Source organism: Athene cunicularia (genome assembly GCF_003259725.1).
Source record: "Athene cunicularia isolate RWA chromosome 9 unlocalized genomic scaffold, athCun1 chr9_part2, whole genome shotgun sequence".
Lineage (NCBI taxonomy): Eukaryota > Metazoa > Chordata > Aves > Strigiformes > Strigidae > Athene > Athene cunicularia.
The window spans coordinates 2370078-2381477 of record NW_020799111.1 but is presented as its reverse complement, the minus strand read 5'-3'; the positions used below and the strand labels follow the sequence as shown (position 1 = coordinate 2381477).

The window sequence follows — 11400 nt, the reverse complement described above, 5'->3', positions numbered from 1 at the left end:
GTAGGTGTAAACATGCAAAATTTCAGTGGTGGTTAAAATCAGCAGGACTTTAGTCGAGACTTATTTCTCCAAAGTCAGTTGCTGGGGCCATTCAGGGGTGGTTTGCTCGGCTGAGCTGGTGCTAAAGGCAGGGGACCCTCTGCTGAGGCTCAGCCCCACCACGTCCCATGGAGGCACTGGCCAGTGTCCCCTTGGGCTGCCAGGGGCACTAGGGGAGTTGATGTGCCAAAAGCCAAATCCTCAACCAGGAAGGACCTTGGCCAGGTGGAGGACCTGTCCACCAGACATCGTGTGCTGAGAAGCAGCACCTCCAAGGTCTGCATCTGTGGCCCAATGACCCCAGGCATGGGAAGGGACAAGGTGGGCAGCACCTCTGCCCAAACGCTGTGGGGTGCTGGGCACAGGTGCTGGGTGCTCACTGCAAGTAAGAAAAAAACCCAACGAACCTTCAAAAATTGAGCTGTGTTTTGGAGTGGGCTAGCAGCTTTTGTGTCTGGATCTTGTGCCTTGTCTTGGGCCCCTAGTTTGGGAGGGGTAGGGGCAAACTGGAGTGGGGTGGTGTATTGGGCAGTTTTGGCAGGCAAAGAGAAGGCAGAGGGTCTCCAACTGCAGGGGAGGGGAATTAAGAGACAGCTGAACTTCCTGACTGCAGTGACTGAGGAGGAAGCAGGGCAGGCTGGGCTGCTGTTCCGCCCCAAAGTTGCCAGGGCTGCCACAGCAACGTTGGGGTGCTGCCAGCCACCACACAGGTACTGCCAGGCCCTGGCTGGGGCCCCTTCTCTTCTGCTGTGCTCACAGAGCAAGGAGGAGCAAGCTGCAGTGTCTCCAAAATCAAGCAGCGATTCAGGCCCTGCAGCAGACTTCACCTCTGTGAAAAGGGTGCGAGCAGAGCCGTGTCCGTGCTCTGGGCACTGCTGAGCTAATCCCACTCCCTGCAACAGGGCGGGGATGCAGCTGTAGACGGTACGGCCTGGGCCGAGGAGCAGAGACGGGTAAGAAGCTTTCTCTGTAGGGCAGGTTGGCCAGCAGTTGGATTCACAGAATTAAGAGGACATCTGCAGTGCTTTGTGCTTGGGACTGCTACTCAAAGGACCTTTGTTCCTCCAGAAGGATGGCTGCAAAGAAAAAGGAGGTAGTACTGCAGGTTAGTAGGAGTCAGGCTTTTAAAACATCTTTTAAATTTATGCCCTGATCCAATGTGAGGGGAGGTTTCGATACGATCCCAAGAGAAATATTAAGACACAAACAAGGTCAAATGCCATAAACCCAAAATAGGTTTTTATTATTAAAAAGGTAAAGAGGGGTAGCGATAGGACAGAATAGAAGGAAGAGGCAGAAATAAAGCAAGGAAGTGGGATAGGGCTGCAAGAATAGTTACCACCATGGATGCAGCAGCATCCTGTTAGTCCTCAGCCTTCAGGTCTTCGGTGGTGGGTGCACACGGATCTGGCTTCGATGGTAGATGCATCCAGATCTGGCTTTGATGGTAGGTGCACAAGAGCAAGATTTTCTGCAGCCTCTTTTAAGTTAATTGTACCAGCGGATCAGCATATCTGCTCGCCTTCAGTTTTTTCTCTGGTCTAACAGGTTTTGTTGCATCCGGCTTCAAGGGCAGGAACGTTTGCCTCTTTATCAGTTCATTAGCAAGGCATGCATGGGGTCTGGCCTACACAGAGCCACAAACTGCTCCAGGATGGGGCCAGCTAAGTCCATGTCTGCCCCTTTGAGGCTTATGTAAAGACTCCGGACAATGCAATATCAAGGAAGTGGGGGCTGCATCCTTCAACACACTCCTGCTTCTCTGGGCAGCATCCCCCAGACCAATTCACAGGCCACAGCAGCTTCTCTTGGAGGTTTGCACAGACACAAGCAAGCTTTGAGACAGTCATAGGACATTTCAGTCTCTCACAACTCATAGTAAGTGCAAAGGATGAAGTTCAGTCTTAGAGTATCTCAGATTCTGCTGGCAAAGCCCTACTGTAAGGTTCTTGTGGAAATGCCTTCCTGAAGGCAGGTAGGAAGCATAGTAAAATGGGACAAGTCAAGTCTGTCCCCTAAAGTCAGTGCTATGGGGTGCAGAGGGAGGTGGCTATGGGGCTGCAGTTGTGTTTCAGAGCTGTTAGAAGCTGGCACGGGTTTGGCTGCTTTCATAGATCAAAATGTATCTTAACGTTTCATGGGACAGTTGTTCAAATGACGTTCAGAAGTGGAAAACTGGGGAAGGGGGTTTTACTCCTGAATGGTAGGTGTCACTGAACGTTTCTGACCAGTTCATGTATTTTGAAAGATCGCTGTAGTAGTGGAAAAGTTAGGTACAAGAAAAATTCCAAGGCTGAAAAACTTATTTCACGATGTGTAGAATTTTTCCCTACATTAAACTGTGCAAGTGGCCTAATGATGCTTTATAACTATCTGCATAGAGGGGAGAGGATTTCTGCAAGCAGTTTAGCATGCAAAAACATTGAAAAACACAAAGTAGGTTATGAAGGTCTCCTTCAAATTTTGAAGCAAGTTTAATCTTCACCAGAGAGAGATACTAATGGAGATTATGGGCTTTATAACCTTGTTTATTCCCTGTTAAAACTGGAAAGCATGGAGCGAAAATGTGAACATTTGTATAAGACAAAGAAGATCACTTTTTTTAAGGTAAAAATGGTTTCTACTGCTGCTTGTCTAATTGTGTGCCTGTGTGATGGGGGAAATGACATCAACCAGACTTCGCATCTTTTGGCAACTAAGGGAAAGCTGGGTCTTGATGCACAAAAATGTGATTGTTCACATCTGCAGATGAAAGCTTAATCTCGTGTAGGACATGGTGTGATGTCCTAGAAAAGTTCTGTTTATATTAGAGAAAAGCAAAGTCCTTTGCAACCTCAGGGCTTCCAAATTAGCAAAACACTTTGAAGGGTGCAGGCATTACTTTCTGAGTCCATCAGTTGAACTCACAGCTGAGCTCATTATCACAAATTATTATCATAAGCTCTTTGAACTCATTAACATTCTGTGAAACACTCTGAGGGTGGTCCTAGCACTAGAGAAAACTGGACTAATTAAATTTCTTAATTCTGCAGGTGTTCTCTGAAAAAAATGAGGCTTAGGGTCATGTGCTAAACAGGAGAACAGAGGGAGGTGTTTGAACATCTCCCCATTCTCCAGGTGAGGTGGCATCCTGGAGAAACTATTGTGTGACCTCCAGTGACGCCTCTGAAAGTCTGTAAGAGGCCATTTAATTTGCACTGCGGTTTATACTCTTGGAATCCTTGACTTTGCAATTTTAGCAGTCCTTTAATGCACGTTGGTGTTAATGATTGTAAAATAGCTGGCCTTATTGCATCTGAAATCTACTAAATGTAGTTAGGATTAATGATAACAACTGAGAAAGTTATGAGCAATCTTCATTATTCAGGATGAACAAACCCGATATTTCTTAAGCACTTTTTTTTAAATTTATTTGTTTTTCTAGGTACACACTGAGGGTCAGATCCTGTAATACAGGGAAGATGCTAAAGATAGAATTGCAGAATCATTCAGGTTGGAAAAGACCCTTGGGATCAGTGAGTCCAACCCTCAGCCCAACTCTACAAAGTTCTCCCCTACCCCACATCCCCCCATCAGCTCATCCAAATGGCCCTCAAACACACCCAGGGGTGGGGACTCCAGCCCATCCCTGGGCAGCCTGTTCCACTCTCTGACCACTCTTTCTGGGAAACATTTTTTCCTAATGTCCAGTCTGAACCTCCCCTGTTGCAGTTTAAAGCCGTTCCCTCTTGTTCTGTCACTAATCACGCATGAGAAGAGACCAGCACCAACCTCTCTACAATGTCCTGTCAGGGAGCTGTAGAGTGATGAGGTCTCCCCTCAGCCTTTTCCTCCTCACACTGAACACTCCCAGCTCCGTCAGTGGCTCCTCACAGGATTTATTCTCCAGGCCCTTCCCCAGCCTCGTTGCTCTCCTCTGCCCTCGCTCCAGCCCCTCGAGATCTCTCTCGTGCTGAGGTGCCCAAAACTGGACACAACACTCCAGGTGTGGCCTGCCCAGTGCAGAGCACAGGGGGACTGTCACCTCCCTGCTCCTGCTGGTCACACTATTTCTAATACAAGCCAGGATGCCGTTGGCTTCCTTGGCCACTTGGGCTCACTGCTGGCTCCTGTTCAGCTGCTTGTCAATGAGAATCCCCAGATCCTTCTCTTCCAGACATCTCCAGCCACCCCTCCCCAAGCCTGTAGCCATGCAGGGGGTTTTGTGGCCCACGTGCAGGGCCTGGCACTTGGCCTTGTTGAAGCTCATCCCGCTGACGCTGGCCACTGATCCAATCTATCCAAGTCTCTCTGTAGAGCCTCCCTGTCCTCATGCAGATCGACACTCCCGCTTCACTTGGTGTCACCTGTGAACTCACTGGTTACACACTCTGTGTCCTTATCAAGATCATCAATAAATATGTTGAACAGAAATGGTACCAACACCGAGCCCTGAGGTCATCACTCATGACTGGCTGCCAGCTGGATTTAGCTCCACTGACCACTACTCTCTGGGACCGTCCATCCATCCAGTGCTTGACCTGGCAGACTGTTTGCTCATCCAGGCCACAGGCAGCCAGTTTTTCTATGAGTATCGTATGGGGTACTGCATCGAATGCTTTTCAAAAATCTGGGTTGAATATCCACGCCTTTTCCCTCGTCCAATAGTCGAGTCATCATAGGAGGAGATTGGGTTTGTCAGGCAGGACCTGCCTTTCATAAACCCATGCTGACGGGGCCTGATTGTCCATTATGTGACTTTTACTGGCACCCGAGATGACCTGCTCCATGACCTTCCCTGGCACTGAGGGCAGACTGACAGGTCTATGGTTTTGTGGATCCTTCTTTCTACCTCTCTTGTAGATGGGTGTGGTCACGTTTGCCACTCTCCAAGTCCACTGGGACCTCCCCAGGTAGCCATGGCTTAATGTAAAACAACTAGCAGAGGATGGTTTCGATCCATCGACCTCTGGGTTATGGGCCCAGCACGCTTCCGCTGCGCCACTCTGCTGCTGCTTCGCTCGGTGAGCAGTGCTGGGAATGCGGGATAACGGAGCACGTGGCACAGTGTGCGGGACCGCTTAGGGTGCCCCTGACTGGGCTCCTCCCTGAGCAACCTGGTCCAGCACTGAGCTTTGAGCAGGGAATTAGACAAAGAACTCCACAGATCCCTTCCAACCTAGATCTTTCTGTGCTCTCTGTTGTTCACTATGTTTTAGAATTCTTCAGAGAACAGGCAGTAATTCAGATAAGAACATGCTGGGTTCAGACCCTACCCTGTAGTGCCCAGACATCATGAAAGCTGCGTATTTACTATTTTATTTTACCAAGACTCAAACATCTTAACCAAGTGGTATAGCTTGTGTGCAGGCAAGGGGAGAAACTGCTGGTGGAGAATCATCTGGCTTATAAGATGCAGCGAGGACTGAGTATCAAATAGATGAGAGGAAAGAAGAATGTGTGTGCTGGCGGCGAGCTTGTCGAAGTAGCACTCGGAGTGCTGCAGGTCAGCCCAGACCACCTTGCCATGCTGGCTCTGATGGGGGGCCCTGCCGCCAAGCCAGGACCTAGCAAGTGTCAGTGTGTATGTGTGACTCTCCTCCAAGTCTGTCCTGCTCGTGCTGTCATCTGGGCCTCCTGCAGAGAACCAGCCCCAACAATTATCCATCAGCAGCTCCTAAGTGTTTTAGCTGCTAGCCTGCATTAAAACATAATTACGTATTAGATTTCCATTTAAGTGAAAGCAAAGTAGCTTTTGTGTTTCTTCTATAACATGAGTGCTGTCGTGGGGAGCTCAGGGTCCTTCTTCCTCACTGTGTGCTGCTCTTCTTGGTACCTGCATACCTGCAGGTCTGTATGCTAAGCTGAGGGATAGCTGGAGCCCTTCCCTGTTTTAGATCTTGCTGCCTGACCCCACAAGGAGTTGTGTGGCCATAAAAGCAGGAGAGCCCCGGGAAAAACCTGAGGCTGTACAGGTATTTCACAGACCTTCCTTCTTGCACCATACATGACACAGCCTGGTGGGTTCAGGTAGGGCTCTGGTCAGTCAGCGCCCTGATAAGATGCAGGGGGCCGTATCTCCACTTACCCCCCAAAACAACTCTTAATCTCTCTGCAAACTGAATCTGGGGTCCCCAAGCAGCCAGACTGTTCAAATGAGAGTTTGGGAGTGAGGATATCCAATTTCAGCTGTTTTTTCTCAGAGGTCTTCCACCCATGTTCTAGCACAGCTTGGCTCTGCCCAGCTGGTCAGAGGTGAGAGGGTCGCAGTCAAAAGAGTTTCCTGAGTGCTCCTCTTCAGGCAGATGTGTCCATCTTACGCATAAACACGAAGTGATATTGGCAGTAACCAGGTAGTACCTGATGATTTACTGTTGCTTTTACTGTGTTTTTAAACTTTCACACAGATTAACATCAGTAGCCAGGAGCTTTGGGAAGAAATGCTGTGCCTCAAAGGACTCATTGGTAAGGGTTTGATCAACATATTAGATTCCTTTTGTCCTGTGTTAACAGGACACCAGTACTGTTAGGGATCAGTTACTACTGATGCAGATGTTCAGTCAGTCCCTCCATTCCTCTTGTCCTGAATGGAAGAAATAAATATATCAATGGCAACAAGACTAGCCGGAGATTGTAGTCTTCTTAATTTATGTGGGACATTTATCATGCAATCAAAGCAGTGCTAGTTCAGGAGCTTCTGGAGTCTTCAGTCCAGCCACCACGTGGAGCAGAGCTGTTCCCAGTGGGAGGAACAGCCCTGGTTCCCAAGGGCAGAGGCTAGAGGGCTGTTGCATAAGCCTCATGTGCTCTACCTCTGTGCAGCAGTTTTCCCTAGAACATCTGGTACCTTCAAGGTCACAGCCATGTCAGTGTTTCTTCTGAAGACTCCTCCATATCATATCACTGTTATTAGCTTGTTATTTTATAATGTGATTTCATCCTCTGATCTAGCATTTGAAACCTTGAAAGAGGATGATAGTTTCTACTATAGAATCAAATCCATAGCCCTTCTAGTGCTCAACAGGAGTCCTGCGACACTCCAGACAGAACTATGGGAGCAACAGCTTGGGAAGTTCTGGTTGGACATGGGGCAAATCTCCTTCGCTAGGGTGTTGCTGCAGAGGTCACCAGAGGAGCACACCTCAGTCCTCAGAGGTTTTAAAGATTCTTATTGCACTATCACCCCTTTGCAGTCCCCTTCCAAATGATTGTTCTGCAAAGCAGAGAAGTGCACAAACCAACCTATTGGTCTATGTCTAAACTGACCCATTTTGACCTCATTCTGACTAATTTTCCTTCTTGCAGTTGTTGATGCGTTTCAAGCCTGGTGTGGTCCATGCAAAGCAGTAGTAGATCTTTTCCGAAAAATAAGGAATGAAATTGGCAGTCATCTTCTGCATTTTGCTGTGGTAAGATCTAACCTGGCACTGCTTAAAGCATTTAGTCCCCTGAAACAAGCAGGTAACTAAAGGGCTGAAGTCATTTATCTTTCTATTCAGCCACGATGATAACAGTCCAGGAGTTCCAGCTTGTGTGAGTGAGCCTGCCAAATACAGACACTTGGTTACACCAATAAGAACTTTTATCACTAAGAATTTTCAGGCTTCAACTGTTCTGTACGTTTCAGTTGTCTGCTTAAGCAAGCAATGCTAGACAGAATCATTAGTGTGTGTCCCTCTGATGTACAGGGAGAGTCTGAAGGAGCTGGGTTGGTTCACCCCTGAAGAAGATTAAGGGACAGGTGTCTAGTTGGGGGGTTAACAGAGAAGACAGAGACAGACTTTTCTCAGTGGTACACAGCAAAAGAATGACAGATAGCAGGATCAAGTTGCAGCAGGGAAAAATTCAAGTAGATAGAAGGGGAAAGAATTAATTGCAGAAGCGGTTGGACAGTGGGACACGCTCCCAGAGAGGCTGTGGGGCAGCGATTCTTGCAGATGCTAAAAATTAACCAGCCTGGAGCAACCTCCTATAACACTGCGACGAGCCTAGAGCCCTGCATAAGTCCCTCTCTGCCTTGGTTCCGCTGTGGTTCAGTGTTTAAATGCCGTTCCTGGCCGAAGGCCAGCTCTGGATTGCTGGTAGAGCTGTGGGCAGCGAGGCTCCTCATGGAGGCCCCTGCCCAGCACAGCTTGCAGCCTGTTGCTGCTGCCACCACAGCTCCTCCTGTCACTTCCATCGCTCCTTATAAACAAGAGACCCTGATTTCATTTTTGCAGGGTTTTTTTCTCTGGGATTCACTCGGGGAAGATACTGTGAGGTAGATATCCCTGCCCTATTTTGCAGGGTGAGATGTGCCACCCCTCTGCCTGCTCCTCAGGTCCTTGACGCTGAGCTGGAGTCGGTGGTGGCCCCGGCTCTGACCAGTGTCCTTTTGGCCTGTGAGACTGGACCCGGAGGTGTTTCGCTGTACATGGGGGATCGGTGCCAGCCAGCTGAGGATGTCTGAGTCCCAGTGGTTTCATGTGTGTTCCTCTGAAGTAGAAACAGTTTTCTAGAAACACCTGTTTTGTTTTATTATACATTCCTTTTAGGCTGAAGTTGATTCCATTGATGGTCTGGAAGAATACAGAGGAAGATGCGAGCCTGTCTTTCTGTTTTATGCAGTGAGTGAAAATATTGCTATAGTAGCAACATAACAATAAATATCACTTGCCAGTGGGAACAACTGTCCTTTTTGAGAGATAATATTTTTCTTTCATGTGTGACAGCACAATTTTATTTGTTCTGTATCTGACGGTATCTACTGGTGATCAAGTGCTGCATGTATAAGAATATACAGCCAGAGTTTAAATATCTCCTGCTTTGCCACCAAGAAACAGAACAATGTAATTTTAATATTTTTTTTTTAAAAAGAGTGTGAATGAAGTAAAACATTAAATTGCACAGGTAGGTGAAAACAATTTTTTTTTTTTTTTTTTTATACTTTTACCTGGGGGGAGGCCCATGTAGCCTGTGATAGATGACTATGTTTTGTGACCCTTTCCCGTTGAGGCCATGAAAATCCCTATCATTCACACACAGGGAACCCTGTGACTTATTGAAAGATGTATGCGTCCACAGGGTCTTGTGGCTGGCCAGTCCAGAGAGCAGCGTTCATGCCATGTTAGTATGTGAATGTGTGTTGCCCTGAGGGGTCTTAAGGTTCAGCCTCCTGCTACTGCAGGACCTCACTCCTCTCCACAAGCTGCTTTGGTCTATCCTAAGACTGATCAGGAATGACCAAGAAGATTGTTCCAAAGTTTCCCTCTTGTTCTGGAGCCAGAGCAGCTCTGTCGGGGAGGAGGGCATGGTACACAGTATCTTATGTCATGTGCTGCTGCGGTAGTTTCCAGAGCCCAGAGGGCAACACTTGAGCACTTACTGACTGATTTTGCTTTTCACACCTTTCAGGGAGGAGAATTAGTAGCTGTTGTAAGAGGAGTGAATGCACCAGTGCTGCAGAGGACCATCCTGGAACAGCTGACACTGGAAAGGATGGGTTTAGAGCATGGAGGACAGCGTGGGGTGGTAATCAGTCACTAAATCCTTAAATACCTCTAGATGTGCATGCCAGAGGGAAGGTTCAGCTCCCCAGTGCCAGCATATCTCTGAAGTAGTCACTTTCTCACCAAAATCCTGTCCTTACTGAAATCTGGTTAGTGTGTTGCTTGAGTGCCCACAACCCTGGGGGGCCTACCTAGATGGAGGAAGCTGGGAAGGGTGATTGTGTTTTTCAAAACCTCTCACTGCAGAGCTGAGCCTGGCCCTCAGACAGCAGGGGGGCGGGTTCCTGCTCAGATGGAGGTAGAAATTGGGGACCTGCCTGGCGGGCACTCACCTAGAGGGTAAGAGGACACTTGGGATGTTCCTTGCTCATCCACGTGCTTTTGCTGCTAAGGTACAAGACAGAGCCTTCTCCAAAGAGGAGGGAAACATGGCTGCTCTTCCAGAAGAACAACAGGAAGGCCCAATAGGTAAGGCAGGCACAGCTGTAGGATGCTCTTTGTGCTCTTACTATGTGCCTTTGCCAAAGCTGGAACCTAAATGATGATTCAGCTGCTCCTTGGACCCCAGAGGGACGGTTCCTCCAAACGGGCACAATGTGGGCTCTTCCCCCAGCCTCTGACAGATCAGTATAGGATAGTGTCACCTCAAACAGCGTATGTAGACACAAAAACAGGCCAGGGTAGCTTGGGTGTCTGATGTCATCAAACCGGTAAGTATTTTTACATGTTTTATGTTGCATTTGTCAGTACTGACCCCTCTCCTTGCCTGGTGAGGGCTCTTGGACATCCCACATGCCTTGAATAACTGAAATACTGAACTTACTGCAGATGCTGCTCAACTTTTCCAGGTGTTTTTTAAAAGGAAACACAAAAGCTTGGGCACCAAATCTTATTACACCAGCTCTTGCCTTGTCTAAAATTAGCCACACATTCCCAGAGGCTTTTGTCTCTCACCTAGTTTCTAACGCTTTTTCTTGGCTTTGCTGGGACGCAGCTGCAGACTGGTGCTGTGCACACCAAGTCCTGTGTTGCAGAATGCTGGGAATTGTCACAAAACCCACTTGGCTTTAGCTGAGGCACCATGGGTCTGGAAGGGCTGCAGTGCATGTTGATGTCTATCTCTCATTTCTTTACCTGTTACTAATTTTTTCCCTTTTCCTTCCCTTGGAGGCTAATGCACCCGTCAGTCCCAGGCCCGCTTTCCCAGCCATCATTGTGGAGCAGATGCGGGATTTCTCATTAAATGAAAGGATTTTGTGCAGCAGCAGTGTCACCAAAATGGGATAAAAGAACTTACAGACACCAATGTGATGTAGATAAGCAGACACTCCTTTATTAACAGCTGGTTGTGTAGGGGAGTTGTCTCACCAACAACGCACACCTCACTCATGTAGCATGCTGATTATAGAGGATACAGTAATAAATATTATTGAAGTTCTCATTCATAAACATTTTCTTATTCCCGCCCCTTTCTGGTCATGAACACTTGACTCCTGAAATGAGTCGGGGGGCTGCTTTTTATGACCACCATGACTACTGACCTAAAAGACCCTGCAATGCCCTTGACCCAAGGATTTGGCTCACATTGCGATTTTTGAGGCCATTTTACAACGCGACTTTTAGAACACCTGGTCCACCGGCAATAAATTGTCCTTACCCAACAGTCTAACCATGGTACCTCGGTATGAGTCTTTCTTTGAATAGGAATCTGGTTAATGATTATTACTTGTCTGTGTGGCCTTGGCCTGGGACTTTGAAAAGAACTTTGTAGCGGCATAACTGGTTGTACAGTTGCTCTAAATCATTCCTTATTTGAACCCAAAACATCAAAAATCATTAAAACCAGCTCAAATAAATAAGGCGCCGCGGCCCCTTTAAGGCCGGCGGGGGGCGG

At 47.8% G+C, this 11400-nt stretch overlaps 1 protein-coding gene and 1 non-coding gene across 3 annotated transcripts; one reads left to right on the top strand and one right to left on the bottom strand.

The window, feature by feature from the left end:
• Positions 1-809: 809 nt before the first annotated feature.
• On the top strand, positions 810-11035 carry NME9 (NME/NM23 family member 9). Of its 2 annotated transcripts, none has more exons than XM_026855497.1 (7): positions 810-992; positions 1108-1144; positions 6426-6483; positions 7324-7427; positions 8553-8624; positions 9412-9528; positions 9899-11035. In XM_026855497.1, exons 2-7 carry the CDS (start codon positions 1112-1114, stop codon positions 10046-10048), a joined length of 534 nt encoding a protein of 177 aa, XP_026711298.1. In that variant the 5' UTR covers positions 810-992; positions 1108-1111; the 3' UTR covers positions 10049-11035. The 2 variants fall into 2 exon arrangements, with proteins under 2 accessions (XP_026711298.1, XP_026711299.1); XM_026855498.1 differs by having other exon boundaries at positions 810-1144; positions 9899-9974; positions 10677-11035.
• TRNAM-CAU lies at positions 4958-5029 on the bottom strand. The gene has a single exon. It is a non-coding gene; the product is annotated as a tRNA-Met (tRNA).
• Positions 11036-11400: the final 365 nt, after the last annotated feature.

Coding starts and splice junctions, on each gene's coding strand:
- NME9 (XM_026855497.1), top strand. CDS start 1,112: ATGGCTGCAAAGAAAAAGGAGGTAGTACTGCAG. Junction 7,428..8,552: donor ATCTTCTGCATTTTGCTGTG/GTAAGATCTAAC, acceptor CATTCCTTTTAG/GCTGAAGTTGATTCCATTGA. Junction 9,529..9,898: donor ATGGAGGACAGCGTGGGGTG/GTAATCAGTCAC, acceptor TTTGCTGCTAAG/GTACAAGACAGAGCCTTCTC.